Here is a 22,141-nt window from a genome sequence, read left to right as displayed (position 1 = left end):
ATGCAGATCTAGTTGAAATAGCCCTAAAGTTTCCTGGGTATAGACAAATGCTTGCTTATCATGGTTTGGTGATTATCATGCCATTTTAAGGATGAATTTATTGGGTGGTTGGTTGATGGGTTCAGCTGACAGTAGATGCATGAGGCTAGGGAATTTACAGAAGGAAAATAATTTCTTCCAAGTCCTCCTGACAATACTCAGGAACTGGCTTTGCTCTTAGAGTGCTGAGAGTAGGACAGAGAAGGAGGATTCAAAGGCAAACAAGCTAGTGGAAGTAGGTTTACTCACAGAGCACTTGCAGGCTTCTAGCACATACTCAGCATAAATTCAGTCTGACTAAAAATACTAAAAATAATATAAAAAACACCAACCCAGCTCAAACCAACCTTTTTTATCACCTTTAGTCTGAAAGTTTTGAATTTATGTAAATTCTATCTTCTAGGTCATATGACAATTACATTGTTGTTTCTGCACTCCAGTAGAGAATTTATCATGTTAAGTAGCCAGTTTTATAGTCAGCATGTAAACTGCTTTATTATTAAGTTGTTTTTTCTTTTTTTCCATTAATAGAACTACAAATTGAATATTTTCCATTTTATAATGCATTCTGGGAATATGAGGTAGTTCTCCATTTTGTAGTGAAGAGAATTCTGAGACTGCATGCGTGTTGTAACATATTCTCACAAAAAATTAAGTATATATTCTTTGGAGTGGTTTAAATGATTCCATGCAGCAGGAAATGCTTATTCAGGAAGCAGAAATACCAAATGGAGATCTGTCTAAAGAAAACACAGATTTCCTAGTTACTGACCAGGTTTTATACTGTGAACAGAACCTAAAGCACTACCAATAGCAAGATGTGTTACTTGCAAAAATAATTTACAGTGTATTTCTAGTGTTTTCCATTTAGACGTGACACCCCTGTGTTTGTAGTGATTTACAAGTGACGTTTTTTCCTTGTAGAAACGGAAGGCTTTAAAATTGATACCATGGGCACCTATCACGGAATGACTCTCAAGTCTGTAACGGTAAGCTGAAAGTCTTGTCTTAAATATGTTTTATAGAAGTGATAGTGTACCTTTATATAAATCTTTTCAGCTTGGGCTAAGCTCTGGAACATCACTTTGGTTGACCAACAACATTGATGGAAGTTTTCTGTGAAGAGATAAAACATGTTTTGTTTGGTCTGCATGTTTTAGAGATGTTAGCTCAAGGGACCTGTCTGCTGTGAAAAGATGTGCTGGGAAGGCTTTGCTGGCAGAGTTTTGCTGGACTTGTGTAGGTCTGTGAAGGACATCTTTCATATTTATAAGCAGTAACACTATACTTGCAAAGTGGAAGTAATAAAACTAGGTTTTGGATTATCACTGTTTCCTACTCTGCATTTAGAAGGGGTAAATTGCTTTAGTGGTGGAAAAATTTGACCTCTGTGTTACTGTCCAAGCTTTCTAGTCTAGCAAGATGAATTTCTTTTGTATGACTTTACCGTGCTATCAGTGGGAATTGCTACATACACAGGTAAGAGGGACCCTTAAACAGATTTCCTTTTTTTTTTTGGCCAATGTTTGTCTGCTTTTGTTGAAGTGGGTTGAATGCTCTCAAACAAATGCTGTTTTGATCTGCTGGTAAGTAGGACAGATGCTACAAAACTAACGTAAAAACCTCATTAAGGCTTTTGCCATCTGCATACCTATATAAATCTGATGAAAAGACAGCACTAAACACTCTCTTAAATCAATGCACTATTTCTAGTTTGCACTCCTAATTTGAATATAAAATAGTATCTTGAATGTAAGATACTGTTAAAAACATTTAGATGAAGGTTCTGGCCCAAGTCTTTTGTTCCCAACCTCCTCTGTACTCAAAAAAAAAAAAAAAAAAAAAAGAAAAAAAGAAGGAATCTACTTAGTTCAAACCAGTGTTGTTTCTGGATTAATTCAGAAATTAATTGGGTGAAGAAAGAAAATAACCAATTGTGGCCCAAGTTTGTTCTTGAACCTTGCATGAATTTAGGGCTGCTTTATGAGGGATCAAGCAGTGTTGTTATACCAAACCCAGGTGTGTGTGGTATAATGTATTTGTTTCGAGTGGTAGTGACTTCAAATGACTTAGTAAATAGATTCCGTTTAAATTGCACAGAGAGAAGAGAGAAAGGAAGAAGAAGAAAAAAATAGAGGGGGCGATATTAAAGTAAAGTAGAAATGTTGAAATGTGTTAAGCTTGTTGGTATAAAACCTGTAAAAGGGATACATAGTAACTAAAAATAATTGTTTTTTTTTGTTAGTTCATTAAAAAATAAGGTGGTTTTCATTCTAGGAATCCTAGGTCATGTATTCAGCATAGTAGCTGCAGTTTTGAGGTGGAGTTATTAAACTGTCATTGCTGGTATCTTTCATTTAGAGAGAAAATACAAGTGATACTAAATTACTAGTACATCTTTCTGCAGCATAAACTAGAATTGTGAGAAATAACTGTTTAAGAGGTGTATTGCATGACTGCAGATAAAGCATCATCTGGTGTCATGAGAACTACTAAAACTCCATCTGTCATTTAGCATTTTTCTAAGGAAGAACTTGTAAGGGATTTTTGGAACCTTATTTTCCAGAGTATTAAAAAGTGCCCGAAATGTTTAGCTCATTCATAAATTGCAGCAACTGATTTTGTGTTTCAGACTGGGGAGAAATAAATTTATTAATTAAATGACACAGTAATGTTCATCTGGTTTTTCCTCAACTTTGCCACAGTGATGGACCACGTGGTAATAATCCATAATCTTCAGATTGTTGTTTTGTATGGAATACTTAATCTCCTACCAGCTAGTAATTTCGTGTTATTTTACCTAGTATTATTTATGGTTTGTTTTTAATTTTTATGCTAGACAAAACTAGGAAGGGTATAGCGAAGTAATTTATTTCCCTAGAGGCTTACTCAAAAAGTGCATTATACTCGTGAGCTAAATCGTAGGAATATGCAGGATAGCGTTGGAATTGCATTCTGTCTACATGTCATCTGCTGTCCTCATAGTATGTTGGTATATATCTATTGGTACAATCCCTTCTGTGAACTCAGCAAACACTTCAAAGGAATTGAAGTATTATGTAGCTCTTTGATAGAGGCTGTCTTCAAACTTAGGAACTCTGATTTCCAGATGAATGGCAAAATTTGAAAGGTTCATTTTTATGCCGTTGTTCTCCTTGACTTAGGTAGCTCCTCTGTTTCTTCTAGGGTACTTGTTTCCATGAATGTATTTATAGAGGGCAGTCATATTCTCTTAAAACTTGTTTGCTTAGCTAAGCAAGGCTTACTATGAAATAAGCTTTCAATCCTCATTTGGGTTTTTTCTTTAGCTATTCAGTTACAATTCATCTTTTTGAGCATGATGAAGTAAAATTTCATGGAGTTTTGTTACTCTAGTTTTTACTTCGGTTGGGAGTTGCATGTTGGAAGAGACTGTTTATCCTGGTGTGGTAGTTCACTTGATGGTTAATGTTACTGGCAATGCCATCTACCTAGACTTTTTTGTTTTCTCTGTTGCCCAGAATCCTTTAGCTTCCTTGTCACACACTGACCTTTATTTTGTTTGGCTGAACGAAACAGATTGTTTTGATAATTGGTCTTCCCTTTAGAAGATTGATGAAGCCGTTAGTTTCCAAAGATTTTGATCTCATTAACCTAGGAAAAAACTTTGCACATGTGACCTGCTGTCTGGAGTTGCCCACCTGCTTCTCATGTCAAATTTGTATGAAGCTTTTACTTGTTTCATGTTATATCCCCTACATGTCCTCCACTTTCATTCAACCCTATTGCAATTCTCTGGAATGATTTTTTTATGAAATGTGCAAAACTTCTGGTTTTTGTTCTTGCTGAAATGTGAGTTGTCTTAGATGCTTGTTCTTTTTAACCGCAAAACAAAAAACTTCTGCATCTTGACTGCTTTCTTTTCATCAGTGATGTTGGAAACTTTCTTAGCATTCAGAATTTGTGCAAGAACAGATGGTGAATGGTGGGCTTTTTCTGAAGTAATGTCAGCTGAAATAGCTTGTGCTGCTGGCAGTTTTTCCCTGTAACAGGGTTTTTTGCTTAATTGGCACACTTACTTTCTCTTAGGAATAACAGACTTATTTAATTAATTTTTATTGTGAAGGAATGATTTAATTATTCTGGACCTGGCATTGTTTCTATCAGGTAATCTTTCCCAGAAAGCCTTTTTTAATACCTATGGCACCTTCTGTTTGCCCAGATTGACTGACTACAGGTCTACCTGCAGGCTTCAAAGTATAATTCCCAGTAGAGCAGGGCAGCTTCTGTCTTTTAAGTAGGAAAGCTTGAGGTGGATCAAATAAGAGCTATGGAAGATAGGCACGTTAGTATTTTCCTACCACTCGGGGTGTGAAGGAATGCTGAGAGAGAATCTTAAGCTGATACTCTCAACATGTTCTTTCTACTTGTGTAAATTTGACGTGTTCAGGGCATTAGCCTTCTGCTTTTATAAAGAGATGTTAATTTGGAGTCTAAGCCACTGTTACCTGCTGGAAGCCTGGGAAGTGAGTCTGACCTTGTGTATGTAATGAAATTGAATTTTGGTCTGCTGGTTTCCGTAAGTAGAATATGTGACGTATTTAGCTGTTGTAGCTTGAGATACACTGATATAGGTGCAGACTGCTAACTTGTTCTGATCTTGACATCAGTGTATGGGAGAATTTTCTTGTTCCATGTATGTCTGATAAAGCTGGCTTTTATAGCTTGGAAGAGAATACACTTCAGTACACAAGCTGAGGGCATGCTTTGTATCAGCTGTCTGCACTTGCAAGCAGTACTTATTTCTTCATGACAATAATAGCCATAGTGATGATGGTTGTATTTATCTTATTGTTTTTTCTAAAGTTTTCATGATGTTGATATGAAAGAAAAGTAGAATGATAGCCTGTGGGGTTCTGTGGAATGATATCCTCCGAGTTTTGAGAGTCCTGACTAGTCGTGAGCTGTGATTCAGCTGTGGTTATAAACTTGGTTGCAAGCAAGTAAGATCTGCATAGTACTGCAGTAGGCTGTTACAGAAATTATTTGTTGCCTTTACTAATTGCTAGAACTCCTATTTCTAACTGCTTGTTCCTTTTAGTGGTCACGGATGCTGAAGCTCAAAAGTTTCCATTGTCTTTTTGGTTTTGCTGCTAGTAATGGTATCTGTCATTGATCATCTGCACTTATTAGCGGCCAGAATTACTGCTGGCATTTCTTTCTGATATGGAGCAGCTCTTTTAGGTAATGAGATGATACCCTTACCTGGTAGTTTGGGTTTGGGGCTATGCCTGAAGAACCAATAAAGTTCAGTTGAGGCACTTTGCTTGTAGCAAACTCAGATTCTTGTGTGTATTCAGACATGTGAGTTTTACTTCTGGGAAGAAATTCTTTGTGAGTTTTCAATGCCTCTGAGTTCAGTGGTAATGTTTTGTCTACAGATTAACAAAAGCAACATCCATCTTCTCAGTGTAAACTGCAAGGCTTTGCAACAATCTCTCAGTTGTAATATTACCCTGAATAAACATATGAAAGTATCAGTAATTAAAGAAAATAAACTACCCTTCAGTCCAAAAATATATTAAATACATTCTGTAGTCCTGAGAGAAAACAACTGGAAAAAAAAAAGGGGGGGGGGGGGGGAGAGGGAGACCCCTGTGCAAGCCTCAATTAAGCAGGTAAGTACAAGCTTAATTTCAGAAGAATTGGAAGCACTTGTTGAGGTCAGCAGCATTTTTCATCAGTTTGTGGTCAGTGTCAGATTTTGAGCATTAACTGATCAAAGGATGTTACTGTCCTCCAAATCTTTTGAGTACAGTGTAGTCTCAGTGGCTTTATTATTTTACAGTGGCTTTATTATTTTACCTAAGAGTTTTGCTTAACATCTGATGAATTTTCCAAGTTTTAGTGTGTAGTAGAATGAAGGAAAATGCTAACTTTCTGGCACTGGAGAGGAAGCATGTTGAGGCAGAAGCAGTCTACGTAGTATATGCACATATTTTATATAAAAGACTTCAGATAATCAGTATGCTTCATTGAAGTAGGTAAATCTGAGATCTTTTTTTAGTTTATTGTGAGAAATTAATATTGTGATTCAGTGCCAAATCTTGAAATGACTTTTCAGAAGCATATGGTGGAATTGGCCGTTGTCTCTCAGTACACAGATAAACAGCACTTACCTCTAAAAAAAATAAAAATTTAATACATCTTAACAGATATGACTGCCTATCCACACATCACCAGTTTAGTGTCATGCCCTAATCTCATTAAAATATTTTAGAGAGCAGTGGTATTGAGGGAGGACTCAACAAAAGAACAGGCTCTTTGAAAGTGTTTGAAACAGGCTCTGCTTCAGAGCCTAATTTTCGCCCAGTCTGTGCATAAGCTGGTCATTATTCTTAACACAAGTGGTACACAAGCCTGCCCCCGCTCCCCTCTGCGACTGAGCAGCATTCTGTGAACTCTGTGTGCTTACTGTTCAGTTTTTAACCATCCAGAGGAGGTGAGGAAAACTGTAAAAATTGTCTATTAGAAGAATGTTGCATAGATGATGCTGGAGGCAGGGACTTTTGTTGTCACTGGATTTGTTCACCTTTTTCATCTGAAGTACATTTCTCCATAACTGTAATTCAGGCATAATTGCAAGGTTCTCAGTCAGTGAGCGTTAAGGGCTGGGACACAACTACCAACTCAAAAAATCCTGGAGTGGGAGAAACGGATGTTTCCCCATAGTTGTCTGCCAGCAACTTTATACTGCTCTGGGGTAACAGACAAGAAGCCTAGAAGTGTGTCTGTATTACTGTAATGAGAGTGGGTGAAATGCAAGCAAGTCTCCTAAGAACTTTTACTGTATTTTATATTTAGGGTCCACACAACAATTTCAGTAGTTGGTATTTCATTCCCACAGTTGTTTTAGTGTAAATAGTCAAACTGATAGAGGCCGAGGAAAATCACGCGCAAATACGGTTTTCAAGAAAATGTGTTAGGTTGAACAATGCTGCACTGGTTTTCTCAGTGATTGTAAATCATGTTCATCTGTGCCAAGATATCTTGTCGTTGTACTGCGTCATACAATAGAACTGCCTGTTTTGTTTCTTATAATAGCTTTTATTTTATTTTGAGACTAAGAGCTGCAAATTCTAGAAAAGTGAATGTTGAATAACCGGTCATGCATCTGGAAGTTAGGCATTGCTATGTTGCCAAGAATGTTACTGAACAAAAGAGGGAGCAAGACCTAGAGCCATTTAGCTTTGTTACTGAAAGAATGTGTCTGAAGTCACTGGACTCCATAAAACTCTGTTGTTTCAGGGTGCTAAGTGTGCTTGTGGCATGTCCATCAGGTCCTTGAGTAGTTTTAATGGAGGAATGCCAAGTGTGAGAATCCAAAGTATTTTTGAGCATGCGTTGAAGTGGCACTTTAGACACCCAGGGAGCTTTGCTTAACAAAGCTTAACCCTGAATATTTTTGGTATAAATTTTAAGATGACCTGCTAGACCTGTCTTTACCTAAAGCTGAATGGTAGGGGTTTATTTGCTAGCCCTGTGAGTGTCCCTTGAGAAACTCATCTGACATGTACACAGTGCACAAGGGCTCGGATCCTTTATGAATGGTTCAAGAGTCACTCTTTTGGAAACATGACCACAAATAAAAATGTCTAGGGCACTTAATTTGCATGCTTTGAACTGGATGTCTACTTTCTGCTTGAATCCTCCATGGATTCTGAGATTCATTTGTGTTTCTCAGGTCTTAAGATTTATGTATAATATCTGCTAATGAAAGTTTTAAAGGGCATTGCTCAATGAGACCAGCTGAACTTGAGCTGCAGATTCCTATACTTTGCCCAAATTGTTCTGAACAATCAAATATCATGTGCTTCATACAGGTCTTACGTTAAACAATCTTGTCAACATATTTCCCTCTATACGTTTTCTTCAAACACCTACTGAATATGCAGCAGCTATGTCTTCAGCTGACAGTTCATTGTCAAATTTCTTTGAGGAAAGACCAGCCTAGCTATCAAATAGTGTTGTAATTCACACACAGCTGTTGAAGGTGGGATAAAGGTTTAGGGATCCAGTTGAAATCAGCATGTGACAATTGTGGGACCAGAAGGTATTTAACACCCCTACTTCTCCCTGCATGTTTATCCACATTTGCCAAAACAGTCGTGAGTAGCCATCCCTTGTCTTTGACTTAAGAGTCTTAACAAAGTCTCTGTCACACTCTGCAATTAATGATGTGGTAACTAAACCTAAATTACAATTCAAGGAAGTAATGATCAACTGATTGATTTAGGTAAAAAATCTGAGATGACCAAATCAAGATTTCCTTCTCTGTTCAGTTGCTGAGATTATACCATTGTTCTTAGGCCATGTGGCACTTTTCTACTTGGTTATTTGCTCATAATAAAGTAAGATATAATCCATTATTTATGGAAACACGTTTTTCTGCTTGGAATACTTGCTTATGTGTAACTTAGCATCATAATCATACATTTTTCTGAGCTTGGAAAACAGGTTTTCCTGGTTGTTACCCTAGCAAGATCCGTAGGAACATGCGTCAAAGTCCATCCTCATGTACATTTCACTCATGTCACTTACTACTACTTCGTTAAGCCAGAGCAAATTCTCCTTTATGATTGTTTTTATTTTTGTAAGTTTTGTACTTTATCCCAATTGTCAAGGCCCGCTTTGAACATTCTTAAGGACCTTTGCTTCAGTTTGCAGACTTTTTTCTGGAGTTGCTATTTTAAAGGCCCACCTCCTTTTTTCCTTGTGGTTCTGGGTTTGGTGGTTGTGTTTTTTGTTTGTTTATTTTACTTCTTCTCCTCCTTACATTGAACTCTTTTTCATTGTGTGGCTCTGTTTGAATCCAGCCAGAGGGTATCTCAGTGTGGCAAAATTTCTTCACAGTTGTATAATTATTACAAGAGTATGTTATATGCAGGTGCTCATTAGTTCTTGAATCAGAATACATGAGGCATAGATGGGTCCTTTCTAAGCACATCAACCCTGCAGAGTTCAAGATTGAGAGGATCTTTGGAGGCAAATGTTAATGAAATGCCAAGATAAGAACCCTGGTACTCAGTCTTTCAGGGGACAGATTATATGTAATGTTATTCAGCACTTTCAATGTAATGCAACATCACTAATGAGAATGTCCACTTAGAATAGCAAGAGGTGGTATTTTTAAGCCTTTAAGGCAATTTCTTCTAGCACCATTTAAGAAGGTAATTGATTAAATCTGACCGTATTTTGATCTTTAACTTTATGTGATTTTTATCATTCCATCTAAATTCAGGTGTTAATTTGCCTGTGTCTTTGATGCAGCCACATGCTGCTGAATCTGCACCCTCACTTTCAGGATGTTTAAACGTATTAGGTTTATCTTTGCTAGGACAATCTTTGGGCAAAGTCCTAGCTTACTCAGGTTTGCTACTGGTGGTCCTGGATACAGTCTGTTTGAGTGTAGGCTTTCTCATTAGGTAAATGACTGTAAAGACTATATGATGAGCTCTGCATTAGTTATGGCTCACTCACCTAGCATTTAGGCAGCACTGATCATACCTTCCGGAATATACCGGTGATTGCAATCTGCTGAGCTGCCATCTAGAGCTGTATTCATGTTTTCACTGAGCAATATGCTATTGCGGAAATTACTTGCATCGCTGCTGCTGGAAGGGTGGTTCTTTGGTCTTTATTCATCTGAACTCTAGACAAGATGCTTCTCAGCTAAGCTGAGTTAAGGCGAGAGCTGCTTATGTATGAAAGTGCATGTAGCTAAAAGTTGAAAGATGTATTTTCTGCTTTCATTATGATGCACCAATTTAGTTTGCCCCTCTTTATTCCCAAAAGGATTGTGGGATTTTCTGGAGGTTTTTGCTTTAGGAGGCTTCTAAGTCACAGGAACCTCATGTATATAGGACTTGAGACTTCGCAGCAAACATACTGAGTGGGTAAAAAAAAACCCATGTATTTTCTTACTCTTATTAGCCAGTAAATGCACATGTGAATGGGAACTTCTTAGTGATAAAACGTTCCGATTTAAAGCACAAAACCAAGTCTCAAATTTCTGTTTGCCGCTATATGAATGTATTATTCTTCAGTAATTAGCATTTCAAATAATGGTTTGTCCAGTGTATTTAAAAATATCAAATTCACCTAAAGCAGTTGCTAAATTGAAAGAAATAGATAAATAACTTTGAGAACAACTGCTTTTTTACAAATACATTGATTTGCTAGGGTATAGAACTTCATACAACATGAATATTAACAAAGTGTATTTTGATTTCACCTTACATTACCATTGCATTTGGCAGACCAAGTTTTAGAAAGTTGAACTGTTCAGTTTGTATGCTGCTTTAGGAGACTTAGGGTATATTATTGGAATTAAAATAACTTTCTTTTTTGGCTCTTTCAGGTTAAAAGCAGGCAACACTTACCCTCCATAAAGGTGTATGAGTGGGTTTTGTGCATAAGCAACAGATAAGCTTTTAAGATTTAGTTAAAGTGTGAAGCAAAATTTTGTGTGACTAAGCAAAGTGATGTGGTAATGTGATAAAATGGCTTGTAGATAACTGTCAGTCTAGTTGCTGTAAATTCATAGTACTTTTAATATTGAATATATATGTGGAATAGAAACTCCAGGGTTCTTCATAGGGAATAAAAGTGCTGTATTTTTTTCTCTATAGTCACCTAAGTAAAGTGGGTATCTCCTCCTACCCTCCCTTGACCCAGAAGAAAGTGCAGGTGATGAGTTAGAGGTGTTTCCTTTTGGGATGCTTGGTGCTGCCATTTTGAAGAGATAGAGAAGAAACACTGCCTGCCTTTCCTTCCTCGGGAGCAGTAATTTGAGGGTTTAATTTCCCTGGACAGCAGTTTTCATAAAAATTGACAAAGGCAATAACTTTTCTACAGGTTTAATTGAAATTGGATAGTCAGTTCAAAACATATGGTGGAAGAAGGGAGTGAATGTTACTGAAGTAGGCTGTTAACAGATCCATTTCCTGGGCAGGGACACACACACTCCCCCCTCTCCTTTTACTTTGGAATAAGGAGACTTCAGTGTGTGTCATGCAGCGGTATTCATCAGTCCTACGTGCTAGTTCTCTTTGGAGCAGCTGATGTAAATCAGGCAAACAGATTGCAGTATTACTGAAATTAAAATGTAATCTGGTTGTCATTAAAAAAGATAACTGCCTGATTGTGTTTTATTGTGGTTACTAAGTAAAACAGAAGACTTCTGGATGGAGAGGACTTTATAAAGCCTTAAGGCAAATATTTTGTAACCAAAAATATATAAAATATATTATAACACAATGTGTATACCTACCTCATATTGGTCTATAAAATCTATTCTGTTTTAAGGTGACATATTGTGCTGAAACAAGCCGCTGATTTTATAGTAGGTTTCATATGTATAATTAGGTCTGGAAAATAGTCTCATGAAAAAGCTTCCAAAAATATCTGGACATGAACAGCAGGTGAAATGCAGATTAAAGTAGTAAAATACATATTAGAATACTAAATGGTTCAGAGTGCAATCTTTGAAATTAAAATCTAAAGAGACTCATGGAATGCCTTGTGTAATGGTGCTTCTGGTTTTCAAGGTAGTTTTATAGTAGGCTTGAGTTTCTTATGTGAATTTTGAACATTTGAATCAACCTCCTTGTTCGTACCTGAAATATTTGGAAAATTGATTTTAGTTGTTTGTTAGAGGTGCCACTCAGACTAATGTAAGAATAGCCTCATCAGGCAGTTAGCTAACCTGTATTTGGCAGGCTAAATATTTCATAAGGGTCACTTTCATATGCATGTTATTCTACAGTACAGCAAAACCACATATTCAATATATTTCTTATATTCCTTCCCCTGGCAATTCTCAGCAAGACTCTTAATGTCCTTTTATTTTCCTTTCTGAAAAACTGCCTGTACTTCGTTTGTTTATTAAGCAGTGTGAACTGTAATTCTTCCAAACATGAATGCAGGTATTTAATATTTAACCAATGAATACTGTAACAAAAATCCCTATACAGGGAATATTTTATAAATGAAAATTTACAATAAGCAGGAAGTATTTTCAAGTATTATTTTATCACCCTTTTATATGGAGCTGAGAGGAAAAGAACATAAAAGGAAGTAAATACTCAGCGTCCTCCAATCAGAAATATATTACATTTAACCACTAGTTGCTAGTATACTAGTATTTATGAAAATTCTGTGTTATGAATAAGAATCATACCTTTAAGAAAATAATGTAACTTTTCTGATAATGTAACTTTTCTGATGTTTCTTCTAAGTGGAATGAAGATGATTGATAAACATCTCATTTAGTATTTGGCAGACCCCTAGGGGGTTCTGCCTTCTGTTCAATAAAGGGATGTTTCTTTAGTGAAGCCATATTTAAACTATGTTAAAATGCACAGAGATATACTGATACTTCATAAATGTGGCATAACTGAACAACATTCACTGCTTTAAGAAATCTGATTTATTTTTTTTCCCCCTTTTCCCTTGTTTTTTAAACAAAAGACTAGCTTTGGCTTAGTAGGCTTGGCCAGTTTCCTTTTGTTACCAGATTCCCCAGAAGAAAACTAAATAAATTCTGTCCATAAGATGATTAAAACCTGATGGGCTGGGCAGATGTTTTCTGTTCTCAGGGGTGAAGAAAGTAGAATAAGGTTCTCTGGCAAGTCTGAAGATGATGGCAGGTGGAAATGTTTTACTTCTAGTTAAATTGCAGTGAAGGCATTTGTGCCTTTCCTAAATACAGTTTGGGGTGTGGTTTGGTTTTGGTGTTGTTTTTTTTTAGTGGGGATGGGAGGCCTCTCAGTCATTGTGCCTTGTGACATCTTGGTGGAGCAAAAAGATGTTCTCTGGTTTTATTTATTAATAGTTGGGGCTGTTCAGCCTGGAGAAGAGAAGGCTGCGTGGAGACCTCATAGCAGCCTTCCAGTATCTGAAGGGGGCCTATAGGGATGCTGAGGAGGGACTCTTCATTAGGGATTGTAGTGACAGGACAAGGGGTAACGGGCTCAAACTTAAACAGGGAAGTTTTGATTGGATATAAGGAGGAAATTCTTTCCTATTAGGGTGCTGTGAGGCACTGGAATAGGTTGCCCAGGGAGGTTCTGAATGCTCCATCCCTGGCAGTGTTCAAGGCCAGATTGGACAAAGCCTTGGGTGAGTGAGGTGGTTTAGTGTGAGGTGTCCCTGCCCATGGCAGGGGTTTGGAACTTGGTGATCTTAAGGTCCTTTCCAACCCTGACTATTCTATGATTCTATAATAGTTTGTTCACTCTATCAGTAATATGTAGTGTATTTGTTAAGTGTAAATTTAGGTATTTCTGTAAGTTGTATTTCACTTTTTAGTTCTTTGGTTTTCACTGTAAACTAGCTAGAACTTTTCTACATGGAAAGCTATAAGCTTTTCTAAATCTTGGTTCAATTAATTTTCAGTTCTTTTGGTTAATATTTTAATACTTGCCACTGATAAAGCTCTGTCTGAAGTCATGCTTACTCAGAGGCATTCACACGTTGATATAAACTGATTCTTTACCACTGTAGCCTGTTGTCCAGTTGTCATAGTTTCCAGCCAGCTGCTGACCTGGGGGCTGTTTAAATAGTTTAGGTTCACAAGTTATCTGCCTTTTTCAGCATCAGATCTTCCTGAATTCCTATCTTGGTTAGGGATTTTGTGAAAAATAGACAAACTTCTCAAACTGTCTTTGCACTCATGCAAATGTTAATCTAAGAACACTACCTGTGCCTGGCTTTGAGGGGACACGCACACCACACCCCCCCCTTGCCTGTGTCTGAAATGTGAGTCTCTTCTGAGCCCAAGTTAGTCAATGCCCTTGAGGGACTTCTGGAAGCTCCTTCCTCCCTTTCTTGTAGCTGCTGAGCTCCCTGGTACAGGATTTGTTTTTAAGGGTTAAAATTTTAAGTTATATTTTTCATTTGTAATTAAACACTTCAGTCTTTCCAGGGTGCAGATGCTACCACCTGAGCATGGGTAGGACCTTAAGAGTCTTCAACAATTGTCTCAAATCTCCTATTAAAGCAAGTGTTTTATAGTTTTACTATTCAGAAATTACCTTTTCCTCACAATACAAAGGATGACGCAGTCTAATATGGCAGTATACAAGTGTTCCTTAAGGCTATATCTAGATCAAGGCACTCAAGCAAATTAAAGCAAATTACCAAAATGTATAACATCAACATTCATAAGTTATAATGCATTAAATCACCATTGGCTGGTGATGTGTTCAGGAATAAAATTAGTTTAGTTAGCTGTATTTTAATTTGGTTTACAGTGGGTAAAGGCCAATTTACTCTTGCATTAGAAAATTAATGTGGAGATTTAATGCATTTAAATTAATATGCCTTGACTTCTCACCTTTACTTGAATCTGTATCCACCTTTTGGTCATTGGTTAGCCTGTTATGTTTGGCTGGATCATCATATGCATATCATGCTTCTCTTGTTGCTGTGGTTCCATTTCTAAGAGTTGGGTGCATGTTCAGTACTAGCTCGCATATGATTACAGATTTGATCTAAGTCAGAGCCACAAATAAACTATTGCTCTTCAGTCCAGGTAGTAATGGCTAGATTATACAGAAAACTGTGATGGTATTAATAAGCCGATAAAGACTGCATTTTCCAGCATGCAAAGTTTGAGATCTTTTGGATTTCATGTAAATTCAGTACCTTTGACAATTTTCATAATGCAGTTTTTCTGTGCATATATTTAAAAAAAAAATAAATTGCAGAGGTCTTTTTGACTTCTGGTTTTATTCCAGTCAGCAAACCCAAGAGTAGTTGGTGTCGCCTTAAGTTTTACGTAGTGTGTTTGGGGTCTTTAAGGTAAGAAAGGAACAGGAAATAAAATTGCTGTGAATGTTTAATAGAATGACTATTTATTTTAGGGCATAGTCTCTCCTTTCACACTTTACTTCAATTATCAGTACACAAGGAAAAACGTTTCCAGTACTGAAACTAGTCAGTTGAAGCCTACCACTTTAAAACTTGTCCTCTAATTTACTTACATAAGCTGCTATGGGCAGAATTATTTTCCTCTTATAAATTTCGGTGGTGCTTGTCCTGCCTACGTATTTCCCTAGGAATCTGGCTTCCCTTGGTTTTGCATCTTTTATTGTTCTGTTTAATAGAAATAGATTTACTATGTAACAGTGTCTCAATTTTTAAAGTTTAGCATTGTGTACAGTAGTTACAAAGTATTTCTAGTTTATATACTCATTTAATGTATTTAGAAGCAGCACAGTAAATTTATTGATAATTTCTACTCCCATACTGCATGTATGGAGGATGTTATAGTCTCAGAATAAAACCTCCTATAGTTGAATCTGTGTAGGTGTATTTGTGTTCTATCCTTTTTTCAGTAAATGGGGAAATTTGGGTAATACTTCTGTGAATTGTTGGATAAATTCTATCAACTGTTTAAGGAGAGAGTATGTGAAATAAAAGGTTCTAATCAACAGTTATCCTTACTGTTGTGGGTTTTTTTTTTAATAATCTATATTGGTACATTGGCAAACCATGGAAAAAAGTCAGTTTGATTTGGTCTGGTATCATCAGATACCACTTAAGCAAAGACTTGGTCTGCAGTATATGACCAGTGCTCTAATGACATCGAAAGGACTCAAGCTTACTAGTAAACTTTGAAAATGTATGGGAAATAGAGAAACTGTAGTTTGGGACTTCACTGAAACAAACAGGTTTGTATCATCTCTTCTGAATGGTGTCTTAAAAAAGGAGTTTTTAAGGAGTTAATGTTCACTTGTTTAAAACAAGACCAGTTAGAAATTCCTCTGAGAGAGAATGTTTCTTCATTAGCATGTTCTTGAAGTGTTTGGATGGGGAGGGAGATTACAGGGTTTGTCTAGAAAAATGCTTAGTGCTTCATACTGCATCTTGGAGAGATTCATTTCTAGTGGGTTACTACGTATCTTTTTCATAACTTGAGAAAAGTTTAGCTGTGAAGGGGTAGTTGCCAAAGGTAAATAGGACAGCAGGAAAAGAAAGATTTATTGGCTGTTATAAAATGGATTCCATTTTTTTGACTTCCCAAAGGTCAGGGACAACCTATGAACACAGATTCTTCTGTCTGTATTGGCCACTGAAATCAATAGAATGCCAAATTTTTTAGTTGGCAGAAGTAGGAGGCAGGTGTTTTTTTTTTTTCTTGGTTGTTTTTTTTTCTCTCCCTATGGTAATGCATCTCTTTGTGATCGTTTTCCACTTCAAGTAACTGACAAAGCCAGTGTAGAATATGTTCAGCAAGTCTGTAAAGCTGGTTTTGCCCAAGAGTCTAGAAGTGTCACAGATAAAAATGGATATTATCCAGCACCTTGCATTATATATCTGGATATGATAAACAATGTGAAGGGCAGCTACTCACCTTTCTGGCATGGTTGAATCAGGCCATCCTTTCAGAGCACAAGCACCGTACAAGTCTGCAATTTATCTTAACAGTAAACTGGATCATAGCTGTATCTGCTGAAATGAATGTATACACTGAATATTTCTTTTCAGCACTTTAAACAGATGCAAAAGTGCTTTACTGTATCCTAGCTAGAATACAATAGCATGTAATGCTTCCTGCTATTCCATTCTACATAGGTGGTGAGAAAAAATATAGGCAAGCAATTAATGCTTATGGTGATCAATTTTGTCATGAATATTCTAGGATTCATTTTAAATCAGTGTGTTATGAATCCAAGTATTAGTATTTAAAGTGCTAATACTCAGAAGTCCAAGAAAACATTGTGATGAGAATTGGGAGGGAAAATGCCCTTTATTCCACATACTTTTATTTTTTTTTTCCCACTAAAAAATTTCAGTTCAAGATGAATAGATATTTTTCTCTTGTGGAAGAACAAAAATATTAATATTTGACTCTTCATAAGGAGTCTTATGCCTCAAAAAGGCTCAATTTATGGAATGTGTGCAGAAAATGTTAGAAAAAGTGGGTGTTCATGTGTGTAAGGTTTTTTTGATTACTGGGGGGGGGTGGGTAGGGAAGAAATGTAGTTGTGTACTTTATTCTGGCTTTTCCATTCTCCTCTGCTGGCATGAAATTTCGAAAATAACTCATTCAGACTTCCACTAGTAGAAAATAAGGAAATCATGGAAGACAAAAAGTTCAAAAATTGTTGAGTGACCCAGGCAGTGCATTTTGTAAATGAAAATGGTAGATTATATTCTACTCAGGCACGAAGTCCCTAGATTATTGGCAAAAGGCTGTCACTCCTTTATTAACTGAGGTAAGTTGGGTATCTTGTTTGCAGCATCCATTTCTCAACTGAATTTTGATCAGAAAGAAAATCATACCTTTGCTGGATGTAGCAAGCAAACTTGCCTACTTGTAAGAAAGTGAAAACTCACAGCTGATAGTATGAAGTAGTAACTGACTTTTAAATATGAATGAATTATGTTTTTTTTTTGTAAAGCAAAATAAAGTGACTATCATTCTTCTTCTTTATAACTCCCAAAATAGATAACCCATCTCAAATATGGTAAAATGATAGAAGTATTTGGCAGCATCAACTTTCAAAAATTGTTTCAGATTTGAAAGACTGAATTTTCTCATTACATTGATGGCAGCATTATTGAAAACACTTCTGTGGAAGATATGTTTATATGTAGGAACTCTGTGGTTTATGTGGGTTTATTGGGTTTTCCTTGTTTGGGATTTTTTTTTTTTTTTTTATTTTTGGTTTTGTGGGGTTGTTTTGGGGTTTTTTTGGGGGGTGGGGGGGGTTGGTTTTGTGTTGGGGTTTTTGGGGGGGTTCTTATTTTTTTGTTTGGATTAGGTGTGTGGTTTTTGGTTTTGTCTTTTTCCTTTTTTTTTTTTTTTTTCCTTTGGTATGGCTCAATATGCTTACAGCATAAGCTTTGTGATTAGCATTTTAAAGAATAGATGTGTTTGTTGTCCCCTTAGGTATGTATGATACTTTTATTTTGGAGTTTTAAGTAACATTAAGAGTACCTCTGAATTGTAATCTTGTTTCTTGAAACTATGGGGACATAAAAATGTTGTTACCTGTTTCTACATTAAAAACTATCAATGATATAGTAATACTTTAAAACATTCAGACATGATATAATGGGAAATGGGTTGTTCTCTTGATTCAGAAGTTAATTGCATTGAATTTTTTTGTCTACAAAAATCAATGCCTAGGTGGACTTTAGAGGAATGCTTGTAATGCAAATGCCAGGCTTTTTAAGTGGCAGTCGTAAATTTTTGAGTAGTCCAGAGATAGTGTTTCCCAGTATTGGATTTTTGTTTTATCATATTCATCAACCTATATGTCATGGCACAATAGATTTAAATTATAGCATACTATAATATTTTTGCATACTATGACATAGGAATCCTGAATGAAGCTTAGGATCTGTCTCTTGGTCTCAGAACAGTTCTTAGACCTCACCTTGCTGAAACGCAGGATACGTTAAATTTTCAGTAGAGGCAGTGACCAAGAATTTTGTTTTTCTTGGTGACTTGTTTGGTAGACTGTTAACAAATGATTTCTTGTGGCAGTTGTTTTTTCTTGTTTTAAACTTTGAGCTTACAGAGACGTGGGAACGCTTGGCCTTTCCACACAAAAAGATGTGGGGTTGTGGTTTTCAAGAGTGGAGGCATTCGGTCTTTTTCTGATGTCATGGATGAGGTTTTTTTAATCCACAACTTCAGAAAGTGTTAACAGGGAAAGAACTTGGGAATATTTAACTTTTTAAGGACTTTTTCATGTTGGAAAGATTAATGTCTCAGATCCTTGCAAGCATGGCTATTTCTTCTAGTCTGAGTTTTGTCATCTTCGTGAATTTTAAACCTTCAAGGGTTTCGCACTGTTCTCAGTTTATTCATCTTTTTTTCAGTTGATTTAATTGCAAGACAATATCAAAGCTGGTATACTTAAAATGTTAGGATGAGAAATATGCTTCACACACTTTGCTTTCTAATGAGGTAAAGAAAAGGAGACTTCTCCATTATGCCCATACTGAGCATCTGGGAGAACAGAGTGAGTGGTTCACCAAATAGTCATGTTAAACAGTTGAGATGTGAATTAATATTACATAAAGCTAAATGGTTAAAAGGAAATGAATGCACTTGTTCTGATACACTTGTCCTCAGAGGCATAGAATCATAGAATAGTTAGGTTTGGAAAGGACCTTAAGATCATCAAGTTCTTCAATACACTTTGGCCTTCAGTGAGGTGAAGCGGCTTGCAGTGTTTTCTTATTTTAAAAAGTGTGCATTGGTTACATACTGATAAAATTGGTAGAAAAACACTGGTTTCCCCCACCTCTACCTCTCTTGGACAAATGATACCTGGGAGATAGCAATTCAGTTCACTCTTCAGAAAGCATATTCTACTCTCAGGCCTTCCCAGGCAAAAGAAAGCTGTTTGAGAAAGATGCCATCAAAGATTTTAGCAGTCTTGACTTCTCCATCCTGTACACCGACTGTGCACAACTTAAGCATTCAAATGGAGACCTCTGAAAGTATATAAAGCTGTAAGCCATGAATGCTCCCTGTGCCAGAGGGACTTTGTTTTACTTTCAGAGGAGTATTTCAAGGTTACTGTCTTGGTCAGAACATTTTGACCACAAACATAGTCTTGAGAAAAGTGAAGGTAATGTTTCATACCCTGTGGTTTGAGTTATACAGCAGTTAGCTCATGAATGAAAATGCATCATTACTATCATCCAGTTAGTGTTATCATGAAAACTGTCAGATTTAAATGCTTAAGAGAGCTCTTGTAACTGTTGCCATAGTAATATCAGAATAGAAAAGTGGTAGTTTTCATCCATATCCCATGTTCAGCTACATTCCTTTGCAGTTGTTTAACTGTAAAAGGAAGGTACCATATTGCACCAGACTAGATTTCTTTTGAGTTAACCAGGGACAAATCAAGACTGGAATTAACTCCTTATTCAAAAATGCAGTGATTTTATTCCTAGATACAAGCAATCTAGTTTGCTTTTGGTTTGCTGGTATGCTGACAGTCCTATATGTAAAATACTCTGGAGTTACTGACCTGCTATTTCTGTCATCATGTCTTGTAATTACTTTGGTTCAGGCCATAACGAAAAGCAATGCACACAAACTGAAACTTTTGTTCGAAAAATTTATTTTCTCCAGAAGGGGAAGTGTGAACACTTACCAGTAGAAATTGAGATCCTGCTTTCTCATTTGGTCTCACTTTGAATGCTTTACCTTTTCACTGAGCCTGCCTTATTTTACTTTTTTAACCTGTGTGGTGTTGATCAGCTGCTGTGTTTTCAGTTCCACTCTTCTGTTTTCTGAAATGACAGAGCTTTGTTAACTGACCTGCTGTAAGAAGTTGTTCTCCACAGCCCTCCCTCAGCCTCCCGCCCCAGAAAGCCTTGGGTACAAAGCAAAAACAATGTTCTCTCCTGTGACCTACATTTTCACAGTACAGCACTGCATAGTTGGTGGTGCAGCTTCCCTGCCTCCCCTTTTCCCCCGTGCTCCCCTCGCAGAGTGGCTAAGTGTTGAAAAGCAGAACTGGAGAAGGGAAGCAAGACTGGATGAGCTAGAGATACAATTTGTAGTAATACAGCAAGTGCTGTGTCTATTATGTATGATCTGCAGTCTGAAGTTGTTGTGGTCAGAAAGGGTGAGACTGCTTGCCTCTCGAATTGCATGCTGTTTTGGAAGAACAAGCTGAAATTAAAATGACAGTAATGCTCTTAAAATTTGCTAAGTGCAGTTATCATAGTGTAATTAAGTAACTGTCCAATATTTATTTATTTGTGTTATTTGACAGCATAAAATAGGGATTGAAAAATGGGGTTTGAAATTGGCAAAATATATGAACAACTACTGATGGCTTTGCTAATTAGTTACAAGCCTATTCTTGCTAATAGCACAAATGAAAGAAGCAGTAGCTTCTATATTAGCATCTTCCCTCTCTCGTTCATATCCTTCTAAGAAGTTTTCACGCATTGCAATGAGTATTCATTCAGGAGAGAAGATTTTTTTTTTTTTTTGCACTGTGGGATTATGTGGGTATTTTAGATTGAAGTATGATTGGGAATTGTATTAATGTGCTTCAGTAAAGTTAGTAGGGATGGGATGGGATGGGGGGGGGGGTGCAGGTGCAGAATAAAATGATGGTGTCTAGGTGCTTCCCTTCCCTCCAGTGCCTGATTTACCATGGAATTTGGGACAGTTAATGCATGCTTAGCAAGTTAATCTAGTCTGAAAATATTTTGTAAATATGGACTGACACATTTTATATTACTACATTGCAAGGAAAAGCAAAGTACTATTCTAGTAAGGTTAACCTGAAACCCAGCCTGTCTTGTCTCGTCTAGATCACTGCCATCATACAATTTTAAATTTATGGGACATAAAAATAATTTATAACATTTAAGTGAAGAACTTAATGACATTGGATTTTCCCTCAGACCAACCACTGAGGCTTAGAAATACCTTTAGCTGTTATTTTTTTCAGAGTAGAACAGATCGTGAACTTTGCCCATGAAAAAATCTGTCTGTGGCTGGAAATAGGATCAGTTCTATTACTCCAGAACCTTTAGCTGTGCATTTTCCATGCTCAAGTCCACTGATACAATCTGCAAATAACCCAAGCCACTGATGTAACTGGAGATATGAAAGGAACAATTCTTTTGTTGGTGAGCAAGGACTTCATTTTGGTCATCTAGTATCAATGTGTAAGTCTTTTTTTTTTAATTGAAAGTTAAATAAATAGGGTAACATTACGGAATTCCTGTTTCTTATTTTTCTCACAATGCTTGACTTTTCTAAGATTTTTTTTTTTTTTTCATTGCCATAATAATGGTGCCAGTGACACTGCTTTTTTTTCTGTAAGAAGTTGTGAGTCAGTATGGCTTTTTAAATTTGTTTTGAATCTGAAGAAGACACACAGAGAAGTAAAAACATTTAAAGCAAATATAATACGGACTTCTATACTTTTTTTTTTTTAACTGCTTTGCAGGTGTGTTAGGTGTTTAGATACAAGCTTGTGTCTTATTTCTAACAAAAATGAATATAATAAATAATGATTGCGCTATTTTTAACTTGAGCAGTTTTTATATTCTACTAGAGTGA

At 36.5% G+C, this 22,141-nt stretch overlaps 2 protein-coding genes across 2 annotated transcripts in view; one reads left to right on the top strand and one right to left on the bottom strand.

Moving 5' to 3' along the window:
• UCHL5 (ubiquitin C-terminal hydrolase L5) overlaps positions 1-22,141 on the bottom strand; it is a 189,184-nt gene that overhangs the window by 73,580 nt on the left and 93,463 nt on the right. The gene's annotated exons all lie outside the window — the stretch shown is intronic.
• Positions 1-22,141, top strand: part of CDC73 (cell division cycle 73) — a 108,521-nt gene that overhangs the window by 35,189 nt on the left and 51,191 nt on the right. The window contains exon 10 of the mRNA XM_062638839.1: positions 964-1,028. Coding sequence (XP_062494823.1) covers positions 964-1,028 — 65 coding nt within the window. The remainder of the gene's footprint in view (positions 1-963; positions 1,029-22,141) is intronic.

Source organism: Pezoporus occidentalis, unplaced genomic scaffold (assembly GCF_034315485.1).
Source record: "Pezoporus occidentalis ecotype Australia unplaced genomic scaffold, CSIRO_AGI_Poc_V1 ctg59, whole genome shotgun sequence".
Taxonomy (NCBI): domain Eukaryota; kingdom Metazoa; phylum Chordata; class Aves; order Psittaciformes; family Psittacidae; genus Pezoporus; species Pezoporus occidentalis.
This window is presented reverse-complemented; position numbering and strand designations above follow the sequence as displayed.